The following is a 20042-nucleotide window of genomic DNA, read 5'->3' as shown; positions in this document are numbered from 1 at the left end:
TTTCCTACTTCAGCTTCCTGCAAAGCTCCTGGTGGAGGAGCCATGAATGAGTTATCTGAATACATTGCAGATGCCTCTGTAAAGAGATTTGGTTGTGCTGGAAGGATTCAGGGCACATTAAAACCTGTGTAAACATTGCTGATTTAGCAACAGTTTAGTTTCACATTTTCTCCTTGCATGTTTAGTTTTACTCCCCGTGTTACCAGTGGTGATGGAGTAATACTCCGACATCGGAGCGGCAGCATCAGTAAACACAGGAGCACACTCTGGTTCCGGAAAGTGAAAGCTGTGGTTCAACACAAGCTGCGTCTCGAGGGGAAACAACCCGGGAGACCTGAAGCAAACACAGAAGAGGAGCCCAGCAACACACAACAAAGGCTCAATGTGGCTTCAGGAAATTATCTGCATTCATCAAAAATTTAAACAGAACTCTGAATCCATCTTTAGTCTGCTGTAAATCTATATTAAGCACAGCGTGTCCTCAGGTTAATAACGCGTCTCTGGGCAGGAATGAGAGGACATGATGATCAACAGTTGGCACAGCGAGGCTAATCACAGCAGGCAGTGCTGTTGTGGCATAGCTGGTGTGAGAGCGTGCCCAGCACCTGGCTGGTGCCCCGGGAGGAGCTGGCAGATGGTATTGACGCTGGGGTGTGCAGCCTCATATATTGAGCACGACTAAGCCTGACTCCCTGGGAGAGGTGGCAAAGAAGGAGGGCACCTGCAGGTGAGGACTCAGAAAGCAGTGCCAAACAGAGGACTCCAATGGACTGGGCTGGAGAGAGGCTACAAGGGTCACAATAAGCCCCAGGCAGACAGATGTTGCAGCTCATTAGGGCTCATAAAGCAGGTCTGCATACTTTACTGAACAACTGAATTATTTATGTCTGCTCTGTCTGCATCTTTCTGTAACCTGTCTCTAACCCAGTACTTTCTCACTCCATGCTACTATGTATAGGCGCAGCTCATACTGAACATACACCGCAGAGAGCTTTGGTGCATCTATATGTTCTGCCAGGCTGAGCACTGTTTAGAAACACACAGATTGCCAAGAGTGTCATTTACACACCGCCCGATGAGTGCTTCTCCATGGGGACCTTTGTGCTTAAAATGTCATTGGCTGAGGCTCCTCTGAGCGCACACAAAGGTCACCAGTGACACCGGCTCCAAAGCTCAGTATTGATTCCCAATCTACCGCCATAATTCCCGACAATTACAGACGGAACTGAAATTCTAATCATGGAAATACATTCAGTGCGAGGATGGATGTGGAATTGTAATGTCGTGCAAATACATGTATAATTCAATCTGAGGTCAGAGTTTCCCTCTTGTGTTGGAGGACACACGTGCGTTTTCCCACTGGTGCATCAACACGTGTCGTGATTTAATGATAATATTAATACTTTCAGTATTAATATTAAACATCTACTGTCAACACAAGACAAATATTGAATGTGAAAAAATGGTAATGTACAAATATCACCTCGCACAATGAGACATGACAGGCTGACAGATAAAATGTTCCATCTGACCATCTGTATAACTGCGACTGAAGTGAAGTCACTGGAGGGAAACAATCAGCATCTAGCTAAAAAATAATAATAAAAGCTTAATTTTTCTATTGTTTCTGTTATAAATATATTTTTTATATAAAAAAAAAATAAATAAATAATAAAAAGGTTGAGCACAGTCGTAGCTCCTGGACAATAATTTGCACATTCCTGCACAACTGTACACTTAAATGAATAAATAAATAAATAAATATATAAATATATATTTTCTAGCGCAAAGATATTTGGCAACAAAACATTTCTGATTCTGATTAATCTGATCTTATTAATTGTGGTACACATTTGAAGTACTTTAATAGCACAATGTCATCAAAGGCGTGTCAGACTGGCACATGTTTGTTATTTAGAACTGAAGACATTTTTAAGACGCAAAAAATAAACAAACAAACACAGAGCTATGTGGCTGCATGGAGAGGACGAGTGTGTATGAAGTGGCCTGTTGCCTGCCTGAGCACAGATGGTGGCAGAGCAGGATGTACCGACCTGTACTTTTGCCCACATGCGCGTGCACATATACACACTCACACACACACACACACACACACACACACACATACACACACAAACATACAGAATAATCACATATGCATGGATGCATATGTAAATGCTGCCCTCATACATGCACACCCACACACTGATCAGCCAAGTTAAGAGCTCATTGTATGGCACAGGAAGTGACTGCAGATAGACAGATTGGTCATTTAAGAAGGTGTCACACGTGTTTTACAAAGATCAAGAGTCAAAACCCCAACGTACTCGTAATTCTGTAATCACAACAGTTTCTTTCCTTTTTTTAACGGTAACGCGAGCAATCCAGACATGTCGATCAAAGGCTGACTGCGGTTCACAGAGACATCCAAGGCCAAGCAGGATAATTAGTGCACCAGAGCGATCAATACTCCTCACGTGGGGGTTGAATGCGGAGGAAAAAGCAATCTAAGGAACATTTCGAAGAGAACTGCAAGGGAAGGCAAAATCCAAACATGCTGCATTCATTACAAAGTGAGAGATTTGCATCAGTGGGAGGAATTTCCACTCACTGTATGTAATGAGTACATACTGGCTACAGGATGTCCTGCTTTTTTTTTGCTCTGTAGTAAAACCCTTAATATTCATTATTTATATTCTAAACAGAGAGGTACACAACATATTGATTACTAGCAAAAGCTATTGAGAGATCCTCAGTGAGCATACAGACAAGTGGTAAAGACTGGAGACAAATGGCAAGGCATAAAGACAGGAAGACGGATAGATAGGTGGATGAATGAAGGCGAGGGTTCAGCTGATCGATCGGCAGAGGAAGAGTAGAGCTCCCTCGGGAGGGCTGGGGCCTTTTTAGCGCCATGTGAGAAGAGAAGGATGACATGTTTCCCTTTTGAGGTGCTGAGTATGTGAGGGAGGGTTTTGCCATCATGGCCAGGATGGAAAGATGCATGAGAGGAGAGTGTGTGGCCACGGCGCTCTGTGGCGTGACAGACGGTGATAGCGAGTGACAAACAGAGCTCTCTGAGAGAGGAGAGGAAGACATACTGGTTCTCCAGACTCCAGCTCCCCGCCATGACGCTGGGATGTAAGCCATGCCCTGCCCATCCTCGCTCTGTCATCGCCATCAAGAGAAACACAGAGCTTTTTGATTCAGTCTGGAGGCTTTTTGATGCATCATCCCGTCGTCTTTCTGGAAGTACTTCAGGGGGAAACCCAATTAAAAACGGGCCAAAAAGGAGCACGACAAGCATACCTGAAGTCAGCCCTGTGCAGCGAGCTGTGGAGGTTGGAAGCAGGAGGGTGGAAAATATATTGTGGTCACAGCCAATCCTGCTGCTTGTGGGGTGGAGAGCTTCATGGCATCCTTTAAAACCAAATGACACAGAAAAAACAGCTTAATTACACAACACACAAAATACAACAAAAATGTTCAGCTGTCACTATACGTATAAATACATACGGTATGCCATTTACATTAAACTGAGTGATGGAAACATGCCTTCAGTGGAAACAGAGAATTGCTCGCTGATTTCCAGAATAATAAGAACGTGTAATGGCTACCCCCACTCACAAAAGGCATAAATGAAAACATGATGTGGGTGTCGACCGCAGTCCCTGCTGCAGATTAAGGTTCTGACACTCAGCTAGGAAATCCATTTGAGCGGACAAAATAAATAAAACATCGAGTTGCACCATTTGCACCTTGGCAACAGCTTCACTATTATTAGAAGACCGGTAGGTGCAGGAGAGACAGAGACGGGAAAGCTCCAACTGTGTCCAGACGAGCCAGAATTCACACACATATAACCCAGCCTGAAAATGATACTATGACACCAGCGGCTCTACAAATGGCTCTACACTCACACTTCATTCACTATTATTATCATTCTCTGAGATCTGAAAAGTGAGATAAAACTGCCTTATTAATATAAAATAAAAATAAACATAGGACAGAATACTTAAAGGAAATCACTTACAATAATTCTCCTTTTCTGTTTAAGATGACTCTGGGAAGGACAGTATGACCCTTAAAAACAGTTGGACATTTAAGAAAATGTTTATTTGCTTTCTTGCCAAGAGTTAGACGGTAAGATAAATTCTACTGTCATATCTGCGCATAAAGCTACAGCTTGCAGCCTATTAGCTATAATCTTAGCACAAGGACTGATAACAGCCAGCCTGGCTTTGTCCAAAGGAAAGATGTAAAAGATGTAAAATACTGGCATTGTGTGTTTCTGTAAACCACTGACATGTCACATTTGTGCGTTTCATATGTGTCATATCAACGTTTACTTGATGTAGCTTTGATTACATGTATATGAAGTGACTTTGTCATCATGTGGTGGGGAGAATGGTCAATGGTGTGACAACTAGGCGAGACGGCTGCCAAGCTGCAGACGAACAAACAACAAAACTGGTCGTTTTTTAGACATCTGTGGCAATATCGGCAGCATTTCTAGCTGTGATTGTGCCATTAAACACAGGGATTTCAAGCAGAAACATGATCTTTTCCTGACCATAAACAAGTGTTTTTTGTGCCTAAACATATCCAATTTATTATTTAACCACAGGGTTGTTGAAATGTACAGAAACGGCCACTAGCTCACCTGGTAAAGCAGGCACCCCATGTGCAGGGGCTGTGTCCTTGCCACAGCGGTTGTGGGCTCCAGCCCTTTGCTGCATGTTATTCCCCCTCTCTCTTCCCCCTTTCACCTTGGATCTGTCCTATTAAATAAAGGCAAAAAGCCCCCCAAAATATCTTTAAAACATAAAGGTTCAACTGCTACATAATAATGTATAAAGTTACATATCTGTGGTGTGCAGAAATGTACAATGTCAACATTTATTCTGGTGATTGGGTTGTTTATTCTGTGCAACAAAACTACCTGAAAAATTAAATAAAATTGTTTTTTACAATGTGTTATGTGCCAGACTATTTCTTGGCTGGGAACAGTGACTCCCTGGAGTTTTGTTGCCATTGTAAGGTTGCCAGGAAACCTCCAGTGAGTCACTGCTCCCAGCAAAGAAAAATTTCGACACATACTGTTATCAGCCTAGATGTTAAGCTAAGCAAAATGGCTGCTGGCTGTAGCTTCATAATTAGCGTACAGACATGTGAACGTATCAATCCTCTTATCTAATTTCCAAAAATATTGAACGACTACTTCATAAAAATGATGAACAATGACACTGAACCATGAGGTGGACCTTGGTGATAAAATGTCACCTCAACAGAGGTGTAATCATTGATGGTGGTTCCTTTACCACATAACCACGCCCACATTTGCTTCACACATTCAAGCTTTTCAGCCTGCAGTGCACAGGACAGTTGCCCGTTGTCTGTCTTAATTGATGTCAGAGCCCTGAGGTGCATTAGTGCGTTACAGGATGAGCCCGTGCTGGTGTGCATTTGGCCTGTCCATAAGAAGCACCCAGCCTCGCCCACCAGCTGCATATTGATTGTACGGCTCATAGAGGCAGAATAAAAGCTGGGGGGATATTTTTTCTGACTGACCTATTTGACTGATAGTGAGGGACAATGTTGGCCTGGGTTGGTATAAGGCGCACTGCAGAGGGATCTTCATTGGGCTTTTCCACAGCCTGCAGGAGCTCCTAAAAGCAAAACTGATTTATTGAGCAGGAGAGAAAAGGAAGGTAGAGCTCATGCACACCACAAATCTATCACACTGTCCACTCTGCAAACATGGCACATCTCTACTGCTAAGTTTAAGTTATGCACTATCACATGCAGCCATTTAAACTCCTGCTATTCAACACCACCTGGGAGGCAGGAGATCAATGGAAAGATTCAGTTAATATCAAATTCTCACTCTGCTTGATTAAGTTTGCATCTTTTTCATCTCGCTGGCACAGAGCTGTGAAAAAAGGAAAACTGAGATCGGGTATCTTATCAGATATTCCAAAGATCTAATTAAAGCAAAATGATTTGTCCACATTATAATTGCTTGAATCCAGAGACCGTAAACTCTTCCTCACGTCTCACTGGATATTCATCAATTTAATCCATTTATCAGCCAACAGAGGGAAATGTGGGGATGATAATAAATATATAAGCCGCTCATGTTAGTTGGGGAAAAGCAGACTCACTTCAAACCATAGGTGTAGATTTCAGGAGGGGATTGATGCAGAAAAAACACCAACTGGTGCATGAAAATTTGCTAGAATGCAGGAAATTAAACGCCATTACATTTTTTCTAGCAAAGGACTCCCACACCCCCTGTTTCATATGTGTCCCACCCAGTGCTCAAACGTACACCCTAGAGGTACACCAAAATGTTCCTCTTAAAAAAGTCATACCAGATTCTTGGAATGTATTGATCAGCTTGTTTATGTGTCAAAGTGTGCACTTTGTTAAGATCAATCTATTGCTGGAAAAAGCTTTTGAAGGTTATTGTAAAGTTCTGCAGATAGAAATACAACACACAATCCACCTACAGTACCATGAAATGCATTGATACAGAAAACACTGAAGAGACTAGACTGGTGATATTCTGTATTTTTCTCATTGTCAACAAATTAGAGGTAGGCGATATGGCACTAAAATAATATCACGATGTTTCAGGGTGTTTTTGCGATAACTATGTTCTTGATGGTATGACAAATTAGTAAAAAATAATAATTTAGTATTAATTTAAATAAATAGAATTGCAACAAAATAAGTGATATAGTTTTTACATCAACAGTTTACCTTCAAATATTCAGTAGAAACTAAGCAAAAATTATCTCTCATTTTCCCCTCGGGGATCAATAAAGTATTTCTGATAAATCTACCACAAATTACACATTTAAACAGCTCCCAAATACAAAAAATGTACCTTGGGATCTATATATATATATATATAAATCAAGAGGCTATTTCAGTCTTTTAGCAAAATCCTAAATGATTGAGTTTTCCCAGCTGGACCTTTTTGCTCTGCCATTTCTCCTCTAATCATCACGCTGTAACCTGTGACAGGCCGTTATGCTACCAGAACTACTGCAAATTCACATGTAGTTTTTTGTCATCACATAGGTTTACATCACCAAGCATTTATGACAAAATCACCTGACGACACTGCCTCCCGCACACAGCAAGAGAGGAGAAGGAGAGATGCTGTACTGCTGCCAGAGGAGCCGCTGAATGAGTTTCTTCTGAATAGTAATCCGCTAAAAGAGTCAGAGAAGTCCGGGGCTGTTCATAAAACATTCAGGACGCCACGGTTTATTCCATACTACTTAAGTTGCTCCTCTATTTGGAACCACTACGGACTAGGTAATACTTTTGCTTTCAGCCATGCTTGTTATTGCTGTGTGTAACAGTATGACATCAGTATGTCAAGCTGAAATATCACGAGAATCACAATATGAATTTTTAATAGGATTTTAAAGATTAAACCAGTATTATTGTGAACAAGATGCTATGGCACACCCCTACAACAAATACCATGAAATAATGAGAACCAATATCGTATTGGTTGCAGGAGTCGCAGGTGACGCAGGTGACGCAGGTGACGCAGGTGACGCAAGTGACACAGGGGACACGTCCCCTCAATATTTAGGACATATGCTTATGTCCCTGCCAATAAGAACATGAGTTAAAGACATTTACACTATAAATGGATGCAGAAAAAGCACAAGGTGGTGCATAAACAATTACCAGAATGCAGGAAATTACATTTTTGATGCTCAAAATTGACTGGCGGAGGACCCTCATTTGATATGTGCCCCCCCCCTCCCCCTTACTCCCATGTCCTGCCTTAAACATACTGAAGGTTGTAAATTTGAGTGGTAAAAGACAGGAAACAGGCAGAATGTGGCACCTGGGCACAGCAATGTTACTGCCACAGTGGGGCAGTAGTCCATTAAGCTATAATCCAGTCCTGTAGTATAAAATCACCTCAGCAGCAGAATTCACTGCATAATTCACCTGGCAAGACACAGTGTTGATAGTCAGTAGGTCTAACATCTGTCACTGGGGAATTAAAAAAAAAAAAAAAACTAGAACCACAGGACTTGACAAACAGTGATTACAGCTCAGAGCTCTCAAGAGGGTCCTCGATTAACAACGCTGCACAAATCAATGTTTATGGCCATCATAAAAAACTGCAAACTAGGAAGCCCCCAAAGCCCGATTCATCCATAAAATCTGTTTTTTACACACCGAATTCAAACAGCTTCAAGCTGATTTAACCTTAAACCAGTGCTTTATCTCCCTGCTGTAACTGACTCTGCAGTTTAGTCCCAGTGACCACAAATGAAGAACAATGAGGTGCTGGTAGTAATGCCCAGTTATACTGACCTTGATTCTTGAACATAAATAAGTATCACAAAGATATTTGAAGCAACATATGGAGGGGAGTTGGACAAAGCTGTGTGGAGATGCAAGCATGTTTATTATACATGGAATTACCTACGTATAATAAATGTAAAGGTTTTGTACTACAACAAAATGCCACATATGGACACTTTGGTTAATTAGAAAATGTATTGTGAATGTAAAATACACAGAAGTAGTAAAATGAGTCCTGCCTACATGATACAGTCATAGAGATTGATCTCAGAGGGATTCAACTCATAATACATATTGAGATTGAGGTCCTTTACCATGCCTGAATATTCACCTTGACTTACTTTCCTTTTTAAAGTAGCACAGTAAGAATAATATTCATATAATTTGACATCCCGTCGAGCCATATGTGACATCCTGAGTCGAGAAGAAACCCGACTGGTGCATAAAATATATAGTAAATATGGCAAGAAAAAGTGAGAAATGTAAGTTCTTTAGTTTAAAATAGGGAGTTTAGTTTTACCACTTCTGATGAAAATGACATAATTTTCATTAAAAATAAATGCCATATCTCAAAATCCTTTACTTTAACAGGTAATCTCAGTGAGATCTTTCAATATGTCTAAAAGACAGATATCTAACATATCAGACAATCTGTACAACATAACAGCTTTGTTTCTTTTGGCCATACATAGCCTATTTTTCCAAGGTTGTCCTCACTACATTACATGTCCCAATTAAACACTACTAGATGATGCCTAGACATTATAAAATCCTTACTGAGATAAAATAAATGTTTAATACAAATACAGCGGGTGGATATTTGAAGAAAAGGCAACAGAGAATGTAATGGGATACGCATAGTTACACAGGAAAGGGTAAAGAAAGCATGGATTATTCATGTCTATTCCCACAGTGCAAACAGCTCCTTTTTGATGGATTGTGCCCGGGGCGCTCCTCCCTGCTCAATACCAACAGTCCCAGGCAGCCCTGCCTCATGCTGCTCCATGCAGCCGTGATGATGAGCTCCCCCAGAATCACAGACAGGGCCAGCGGCTCTCATCTCCCCTCTATACTACGCAGACATAACGATGGTGTGTGGTCTGAGGTGAACCTAAATTTAAACTGGAGTATCGGGAGGAGGGTAGTAGAGCAGAGATGTAGCAGGAGACAAGTGCTGACGGCGTTTGACTGAGCTTTTTTTAGTTTAACTGGAGGAGAGAACGTAACATGGATGGCCCATAAGGGTCTGTCATACCAATCATATGACAGGAGAAGGCGCAGAGAGGCGGTGAGAGGTACACTGTCACCTTCAGTACGGTGCAGTAACATGTACTGAACAGATGTCTCTGAGCCAGTTTGGTATCCACAAAGAGACTTTGTATTGTGTGTGTCTTTGTGTGGAGGGGTGAGCTCACCTGGACTGGCTCCAAATGGTAGCGGTGGAAAGGCTGCAGGGGTGTTAATGCAAGAAGGTGGTGTTGCTCCAACTGTCAGCCAGTACTATCACTGCAGGGAGACAGACAGATATATAATATTTTATTTATGGTTATTCTGGTTTGTATCATATTTTGTGTTACCTGTCTTTGGTTGTTTATCTGTAAGATTTTTATACTATTTTGCTACTTACATTGGCAGGACACTGTTGAAGAGTCTATTTAAACATAAAATTTTAGAAAACTTCTAATATAAAAAATAACTGTCTAGTTAAAGATTGTACCCTGTGCTGAGAGGAACTCTGTAGGTTTTTGAAGAGACTTTGTAATTTTGTTTGTTCTTACTTTGTGGTATTGTTTAAAATAAAAAACATTTAATTAAAAAAATGAAATCAATAAAAAATGATAAAATAAATAATAAAAAATATTCTATTCATCCGGGGTGTCTCTGCTTAAATAAAGATTAATTTGAAAAACAGAATAGAGAACATAGATACAACACAGATTTATCATCATTCATTTAGTTTTTAGTGCTATACAAGTCAAGAAAATAAAGGAAAAAAATGTTTAAAAAAATACAAAAATTAATTAAAGAAATACAGCAATTCAGAGATTAAAACTGCATAATGAAACATACAGTATCTAATGAATACATGTAGAGATAACTGGGTTTAAAGGAAGCTCCTCTGACTCCTGCCTTCAGTGATGTGCTCAGTCTGCAGCGCTACAAAAGCTTTCCCTCTACATGAGCTCTGAACTGAGGGTGAACCTGAGCTTTTTTTCCCACTGCTATTTAAAAGAGGCCTATCTGTAGACAGCAGGAGCCGTTGCCAAATTTTTCTTGGCAGAGAATTTAAGACGTTCGATATAAAGACATCCAACACGATGCAGGTCAAATCTCAATAACAAAAATATTGCCTGAAGCCATCAACGCCCCAGACAGCCAGTGCTAGTGCAGACTGTCTGGCCCGCTGATGAGAAACTGAGTAATCCTGAGATTTCACACTTTCAACACATTCCATGTCATCTCCTAGCATTCAGCAGGTGAAGATGGATAGCAAATGAAGTCCCCTAATGGTCAAGTAACCATTCAAAACACCTTAGCAACAGTTAGAATCCTTCACGCTGTGGACCTGATTGTCAACCCGTGACTTTGCTGTCCTCCAATGAGCTAGCTTCGCCGCAGAGGGGAGGAGGCTGCCGTAGGCAAATAAAGCAGGGACTCGAACAAAGGGAGGAGGCTTCAGAAATATTGCTGGACGATCAGTATTCCCTCCACATCCACTGCTATCACTCCACACACTCATTGAGAGCCCTATTTAGCCTCCTGTGTAATTATTCTGTCACTTAACAGCCATGCTCCATGAATGAGCGGACCCATGCTCGACAATTATCATCAACACTTTCTTTCGCTGGACCGGTGGCCACATCAAGGCAAAGCAATTTTTACACAGATATGTACATTTTGCTGCCAAAATTCCCGACAAACCACAGAGGGAAATATGTTGCATCAACATTCAGAGAGAGGCCAGTCAAGTGCGACAGTTTCTCAGAAGCGTAAGCCCAATTTTTCACCTCCAAATTAATGTTCCCCCTCAGTGGCAGAGAGACTTCAGAGACACATCAATACGTTTTTCTTCTCTTGATGCCGGGAGTTCAGTCAGCACTTGAAAGGTGAGCTGTGTTGGTGAAAGCAGTGATGTGGCTTTAAGAGGCAACTCACATTTCCTGTATACTCTGAGAATTACTGGAAGACAAATTTGCATTGCACGTTAACAGAGCTTTGTGTGTCACTGTGACTCAGTTAGTGTGCCTGAAAATGAAATCTGACCACAAAAACACAACAAAGCACTAGAGGCATTAAAATTTATACCTGAGCATAAGCTAACATTATGTGCATTAGCTAGTCACAGCTCTACAAACAGCTTCATAATTTTACAATTTAGTGCCTGTGCACTGGTCCTGATCTCAGTCTACTTTGATATCTCATATAACAGTTATGGAGTCTGTCATGTTTATTATATTTTGACATGTTTGTCCCATCCTGGTAATTCCTTTCAGAGAGCAGCATGAACAACATGAAGGGACCCTAAAGGGCTTTCATTTCCATTTTTACCACCTCATGTTCCACTGCCTCAAGCGAGGGAGTTCAAGTGTCTCTGGGTCTTGTTCATGGGTGAGGGTAGAATGGAGCGTGAGATGATTCGGTGGTTTGGTGTGGCGTCTGCATTGATGTGGGCACTGCACCGGAGAGCTGAGCCAGAAGGCAAAGCTTTCGATTTACTGGTTCATCTACATCCCAACCCTCACCTATATTTAATCAGCTCTGGGTAGTGACTGAAAGAATGAGATTGTGGGTACATGCGGCTGAAATGAGTTTCCTCCGTAGGGTGGCTGGGCTCAGCCTTAGTGATAGGGTGAGGAGCTTGAACATCTGGAGGGAGCTCAGAGCAGAGCCGCTGCTCCTTCGCATCGAAAGGGGTCAGTTGAGGTGGTTCGGACATCTGATCAGGATGCCTCCTTGATGCCTCCAGTTAGAGGTTAGAAGTCCCACTAGTTGGAGGTCCAGGGGTAAACCCACAACATGCTGGAGGGACTACATACCTCATCTGGCCTGCAGACTTGGGGTAGAGGAGCTGGAAAGCATTGCTGGGGAGAGGGATGTCTGGGGTGCTTTGCTTGGCCTGCTGCCCCAACGACCCAGCTCCGGATAAGCCTATGAAAATGTATGGATGGATGGACCACCTCGTGATATGTCAATCACGTTTACACATGGACTCAAAAACCTTCCTGCATTATTACAGTTTTTGGAACAGATTCGATTCTCTCATTTGTGTCTAACCAAGAAGCAATCTGCTGGACACAAACATCCGCAACAAGAGAGAGGAACACAGCAGAGGTGGACAGGGACGAGCGGGAAAAAGAAATGGAAATAGTCTAGTCTAGTCTATGGAAGCAATGCCCTTGAAATCTTCTATGACAAAATAAAGATAACATAAGTCTATCCAGAAATGCAATCTGTACAATAATGCTTAAAGCAGAGTATCATTTCATAACTCAGATAGCCTTGGTGCCACATGCAGGACGTGGCCAGGCGATGTTACTCCCGTGGAGAGAAGCAAGGGAGCAAATGTGTCTGTCCATTTTGCCTTGTATTATGAATTTTCACAATGAATAGATCAGTAAAATGTATCTAACTCAATGTGTACGGTTTCTGTGTTTTTATCAGAAGATGGATTGAAAAACAAACAAGGCCTTAACAATGCTACGCTCCAGAGCTCTCCATTTAGAACAGCGTTATGCATCTTTGACCATAAATACTGAACGAACACTCCTCCCTGTTTCTTCTCCACCACATTCAATTACAGGATTAAAAGACCAGCATCAGATAGAGCAGGATTGCCTGAAACCATTTATAGCTTTTAGCATGTCACATACTAATTCAAATTCAGAAGGGATTTGCAAAAAAATCATGCTAATGAAACGAGCAACAGTGAGTTGGTAAACCTTGACCCAGACAGATCATGTTCTGTGTTCTGAGCTCTTTGTATTCTAATGTACAATCTGATGCTGAGCCCACACAACATTACCCAATAACTCCATCCTATGTGGTGGTGTTGTACTCTCTGGCTGCTCACCCTCCCTGTGGGTCTGCAGATACTGGAGCTCAATGGAGAGTCTCTCCTCTCAGGAGGGGTTGTGTGTGGGCTGGTAGGTGCAACCAGTCACCTCCTGACTCCTCCGCCCACAGGACTCATCCACTCCTCCTCATCTTTGCAGAGATGCAAACATATGCAATACGCTGAGGAGATAACACTCATAGGATTTTCTTTGTTCTGATAAAGTCAGCCAGTTTTTCTCAGCGATTCTATCCTTAAACTGTACGTTACACATCTGAGATTCATGTTGTCATCGGGTTTTCTGAGATGTTTTTCTTCATATATAGCAGCTTGGTCAGTGGCCCTATACTTGAAACTGTGACGCTCTAGATACTTTTATAGCACCAGTTCTGGATGTGCAGTCTCCACTTGTTCAATGCATACAGTTTCTTTTCAAAATAATCTAATAGTCTTCAAAGGAAATGTAGGTTTCAGCACCAAATCTACTTGATTAGGTTTATGATGTGTCTAAAATACGTGTCATTTTGGACTATATCTTCACTGGAGTGACTGTAAGGAATAAAAAAAGTATCTCAAATTCTGATTCTGATTCTGAAAAGATCATGGTTTGGGTTAAAACAACACGGACTTCTGGTCTCACATGGGACCTGAGTGAAAGTCCTGTGTTTGTTTGACCCATTCATCCACCCCAACCTCCTCCTCCTACAAACTTTCTCAGCCTTTGTACTACATCAGTTGCTCTGAGTGTCCAATATCACCACTGATTGGTTTACTTTGGAGTAAGTTGAAAGTCCAGTACATCTCATACAGATGCTAAAGGGTGCCTTGTGTGCCTGTATCAGACACTGAAGGGTCTGACAAAGTGTTTGACAACTTGGGAAGGAGGGCAGGTCCAGGACTGTTGTGCAATACAGTCAAGGTCAGTTTATATTACAACAAAACTCTGATTGTTACCATCAAATAAACCTCATTTTGAGCTTCATAAACAGATTAAGAGCTTTGGAAACTGCTAATGTTTAAAATAACACTATAAAAATGGATTTCCCTGCTTAAAGTAGATGTACACAAAATAATCCACTTAGAAGCTACCTAACAATCTGTTAAGCAAATCTGATCTATTAAACAACTCCTCAGTACTGCATGTATGACTTCCTTATTTTTTTCATACTGTGTGCTCACATGCAGCTGACCAGCTTTTTCCACCCGAGGCAGAGAGCCAAGAGGTCCTTTCCACAGAAATAACACTGTTGTCTTTCGCAAGATGTTATAAAACACACTTCAACAGTAGTCCAGCTCAAAATGCCTGGCTAATCACATGAACAGCCCTCCATCCTCCCAAACCTTTGAACGGGCTAATCAAATATGCTCCCTCTCCCTTCAGAGGCCTAATCCCTCTTAGCGAGGACGTAAGAAACGTGCCACCTGCTTCCAGTCGCATAGCTCGAGGCCTGACTGCCCTTGTGACACCATGCTGCCTTTAATCTCTTGAGCAAATGCATAGCTTCATCTAGATGCCACTGCTGGATCTGGACTCACCACAGCACACATACATATTTCCACCATTGCTTGCCAGACTCACAATCCTCTGAAGTGGGGTCGCAGGCTGGGATTGATGGACTTTGACTCAGGATATCCAATAGAAATTAATAAACAAAAACTGTTAGGGGAAGTCACACCTTACAAATACTGGCCAGCCTGTCCTCTGAGACAAACAATACCGATGAAAGATACAGTTGTTTTAAGTCTGTCTTAAAACAATACTCAGGTGCTAATGTATACATTCAAACAAGTCTTAGCTTGCTATAATCATTTCCTCTGTTTATTCCAAGCCACCAGGAACAGCACTGGACTTTGACATAGTGGTAAAATGTGGAATGTGGCCCAAAAAGACCTTTTTGCCATAGACTTACCTGTAAATCAGTGGATACATTTTTTTAATCCATGACCCTTGCAAAATGACTCAACACTACTGGGATTTGATCCATTCACTCTGATAAAATTTCAAAAGCCTCGAAGAGCTACACGATTAAATCATTTTATCTCCATTCAAGTTAGCTGGGGGCTACACTGGAAGTTAGCCGCTTTCTCTGTGGGCCCCATGATGTGGAAGATCCAGGTAATTTTATATTCCCGAAGAGGAACTTTTTTGGCTCTATGTGCCACAGAACAACTTTCATAGGAATGAATGGGGCCCCGCCTCAAATACTGTATTCAGTTCTCCATGGTTCATTCTGGCCATTAAGAGATCTCTTTCCAATGTACTTCTAATGTAAGTGATGGCGGACAAAATCCAAAGTCCTCATTCAGTGCAAAAGTACATTCAAAAATTGATATCAAGATGACATGAGGCATCAGCAGGCTAATTTAGACAAATCAAGATATATTACAGGCAGCACGGTTGTGCAGTGGTTAGCATTGTAGCCTCACAGCAAGAGGGTTCCCAGTTCGAATCCAGAGTAAGGTTCGAACCCCAGGGTGGGCATGTCCTCCTCGTGTCAGTATGGGTTTTCTCCAAGTACTCCAGCTTCCTCCTACAGTCCAAATACATGCAGGTTAGGTTAAAAAAAAAACAAAAAAAAAAAAACTTTTTTTTTTCTTCCTTTACCTCTGGAGGCACAGCCCAGAGTTTTTCAACTAATTGAAGTGCAGGGGCCTCTGCGATCACTCACGCCCTTCACTTTCGGTGGTGCCCCCAGGCAATCGCCGTGTTGTTTACAAATACTTCAGGTAGAAAACCAGCAGAGTTTAGCTATATATCACATTTTTCACGTCACTATATCACCGTGTAGACTAATCTGATGTTTGTTAAGTCTATAAACACAATGATTGAACAAACGTTACTATTTCTGTGTGCACGTTTTGTAATTAATAACATGGTTATCGTAGATTAGCTGGGCTAACCGCTAGCTGTTAACGTTAGCCGTTAGCAGTGTCTGTAATAACCACAGACTGTATAAAAATAAGGTAATAACTCAATAAACGGTCCGTGAATAAAATATTTTTTCCAGCGGATATCTTAGTTACAACATGATTGAGCTAGCAAAGCAGTTTTGTGTTGCTATGTGTGGTATTTATTCAGTTACGGGAAATCACGATGTCTAGAAAGCAGCAGTGGCTGCAGCTGACAGGGATAGTTAGCAAAGCTAACATCAGGACGTCATCTGTTAAAAGCCTCCTGTTGTCGGATACGACATGAAACTACTCCAGTTAGCTCAATCATGTTGTAACTCAGACATCCACTGGAAAAATTATTTTTTTTCACGTTGATGCGTTTTGGATGGAGCTGTCGCTATGGACGCGGAGCTTGCTGTTTCTGTAGGTACACATTTCCTGGGGACACCTGCACATCTTGGCCACGCCCCCTCCATTGTGATTGGCTAAAGCGCAGCATCGTTCAAACTCAAAGAGTGTGAAGATGAAACTTGTTCCAAATGCAACATCTGTTCAAAATTCACAAACTGGCAAGATTAATCATTACAGGCAACTGGGATTACTGCATCAACTGGCTACTGTGGTAATCACACGGCCTCTGTCAAACAATATTTCCATTTACAACATTTTCACGTAAATCGTCTGAAGCAAAGTTAATCTTTTATGAGAATGCAGGTGAAGATGTGCCGTGTTTCTCAGAATTTCCATTAAGCTTGTGTCACTTCTCTCAGCTGAGACGTTGACGTACATGTGAAATATATGAGAATAAATTTTGTATGAAGCATCAAGCTACACTGAATTGCACTTGACGTGTTAAATTCTCTACTGTATCTAAACACTGCATACATTAAAAACACGACTCAGCAGTAAACGAGTTAAATCTTGTATTTTGTGTTGAGCCCAGTGCTGTCATCTTCCACAAACTGCCTACACAATATTTGCAGGATCATATCAGACCAGGCTGAGATCTGAGTGTACTGGAAAAGTAGAGCAGTAGTGTTCAGACAGATCTTCGTATCAAAGCTGCCTTTAATTTGCCATCGCAGTAACCCATTCAGGATAACATGGGTTGTTTAAACAAGGATGGAGATGTCAGGCTGCATTAGCATCCAGACAGACTCTGCACCCAGAGGATTCAGCAGTGCCGGGAAAATCAGTCATTAAATTTGCAGGCGCTCTGCAGAGCTCCACTGTCTGCTTATGGGATGAGGGACAGCATTTTATGGCCAGGATGCATTTACCACAGCGCAGGTTCATATTTCTGATTCAACCCACAGATACAGGGTCGCCTATAACATTTGACAAAAGGCCCAGGATGGTTTAGGTGAAGTTTAGTAGCACAAAGACAAGCTATATTTTTTTATTACTGAATATTGAAAGCGGTAGTGTGTCGTCTTTGAACAGCGGGGTCTTCAAAGTGCCCATTCAATATTTACAGAATACTAATAAGACACCAGCTACAGACAAGAACTGTGCTAAAAATACACATTAGCCTGCAGTCCATGCTTAGAATAAGGGGTATTCACACTATTATACTGTGGGCTTTAAGAACTGTGTACATGTGCATGAAATGTGCATTTCAAAATAAAAGCTAAGTGCCCATTTTACTCAATGGAGATCAATGAACTGCTGGGTGAAATTTAGCAGTCACTTTATTAGGTACACCTGTAAAATCTTATGCAATCTTTTGCGATAAAGTCTATTTTCATGATGCCTATAATGTTCAGGTCTTTTTTTGGACACCATTGCAGAGGTGTTAGTTCAATATGCTTTAACGTTGAGCTCCTAGTGGTGATGTTGTGCTGGACTGCATTATATTCTTTTATGAAAAAAAATCTTCTCGTCAGAAGCAACTCTAACAGCTACAACTGGTTCAGAATTCCGCTTAAAGACTTCTAATGGGCATTAACAAAAGAGAGCACATTACACCTGTCCGAGCATCACTGCACTGGCTTCCTCTCCATTTTGGAATTCATTTTAAAATGTTATTACTCACCTTCAAAGCACGACTTGGACTAGCTCCTCAGTATAATGGATCTCTTAACACCCTCTGAGCCCGAACATGCCCTGAGATTATCTAGTCAGCTTCTTGCTGTTCCTAAGACAAGACTTCCTGATGAGATACGATCATCTACATCTGTATCCTCTTTTAAAAGACATTTTTGTAGGATGGCATTTCTGTTAGGTCGAATATGTTAAGTGTCTGTTTATGAATACATGTATTTTGTACATATGTGTGCTCAAGCTTGTGCACAGAGCATGTGTGCATATGGGTATATTTATGTGCATGCCTATTTGTGTGCACATGATTGTACACATTTATGCATATTCATTTGTTTTGTTATCACTTTGTTTTACCACTTTACTGTTTGCTGATATTGTATTGTCTTGTGAATCACTTTATACCATCTTTTTTGAAAAGTGCTCTATAAATGAATGTATTTTTATTATTTATTATTCTGCACCCCTCATGTATTTAAATAGGAAGGACAAAGAATGTAATTACCTCTAAATATACAATGAAGTCCAATACAGCACCATTTTTAGGCCTCAATAATAAACACATAATTAAATAAACACATTTCCGACGATGTCACCAACAATAAAACATCATAAACTTAACAATGGTTACATTTCTGGCAGAGCTGTTGTGTTGAAATAAGTTGTAGGTGATGTACCTAATAAAGTGGTCAGGGAGTAAATATGACAATAACTAATGTTTATAGGATTTTAAAAACATTTATTTATTATTTTCTCACTGAATAATGTGCAATTTAGGCCCTCATAGAAAAAGCTGCTCAGTGTTTACACTATTTAAAAAAAGATGACTGCACAACAAACTGCAATTTATGAATCTATTCAGGTTTGTTGTTGTGGCAGCCATTATTTCAGGCATACAGTATTCGCAATTGTTGCTCTGCCATTATCTTTTTGATTGCCGGCGTGATATTTGCCACTCTGCCGGCGTCGGCAGCTAAACATTGACTTTGTTTACAGCTTTTTGTTCATCTATTGTAAACAAAGGATTTTCGTTGTTTCTCATTTCGAGTGCCCTTCCCCCGTCTACCTTTTGTCTCTGAAAGCCCTGGCTTGTTGTTAGAAGCCTTCAATTGGAGCCTGCCCCCCTCTCCTGCCTCAAAGCCGCGTGCAGATGAAAAATGTATGACTGTATGCCTTGAAAACCTCCATTTGAAGTGCTGCTGTTCCTCTGATGCTGCCCCCACTGATGGCGACTGCGTCTGCCGCCTTCATTCGACGCGCCCTTTCCTCACAGTGGGAGTGCAAATCAGGGAGAGAGGGTGGGACGGTGCCCATGCATTTACACTCCTTCACTGGTATTCACTAATCAAGAACAGTTTTTTTTTGTTTTGGCTGTGTGGAAATAACAAGACATTGATTAGCTCCTTTTAAAAACTACTGACTGCAAACTCGCCCCCACAGGGCTCTCTCACAGTACAGCAGCATATCTGTATGTTTTTGTCTTACTTCTGAATATCATACGAGAAAAAATACTTATTGTTTCTCCTTTTCAATCTCAGGCAACACCTGTGATGTTGCACTTGATAGCTTTAATTGCAAAGGTTTTGATAACTTGCAGGATGCCCTTTTATTTCAGTGGGGGACAAATTATCGAGGATTTCCCTCGGCAATTTACTGAAATACATTTTACACGCAATTATGCATTATCTCAAAGGCCAATCGATGCAGAGTG

The 20042-nt window shown here is 41.3% G+C and overlaps 1 protein-coding gene across 1 annotated transcript in view; it reads right to left on the bottom strand.

The window, feature by feature from the left end:
• The window catches only part of ccdc33 (coiled-coil domain containing 33), a 32940-nt gene extending 29772 nt beyond the window's left edge, over positions 1 to 3168 (bottom strand). The window contains exon 1 of the mRNA XM_049573623.1: positions 3102 to 3168. Coding sequence (XP_049429580.1) covers positions 3102 to 3161 — 60 coding nt within the window. The 5' untranslated portion in view covers positions 3162 to 3168. The remainder of the gene's footprint in view (positions 1 to 3101) is intronic.
• Positions 3169 to 20042: the final 16874 nt, after the last annotated feature.

The sequence above is a fragment of the Epinephelus fuscoguttatus genome, linkage group LG4 (assembly GCF_011397635.1).
Source record: "Epinephelus fuscoguttatus linkage group LG4, E.fuscoguttatus.final_Chr_v1".
Lineage (NCBI taxonomy): Eukaryota > Metazoa > Chordata > Actinopteri > Perciformes > Serranidae > Epinephelus > Epinephelus fuscoguttatus.
The sequence above is the reverse complement of the archived record's forward strand: the minus strand, read 5'-3'. Positions and strand labels throughout refer to the sequence as shown.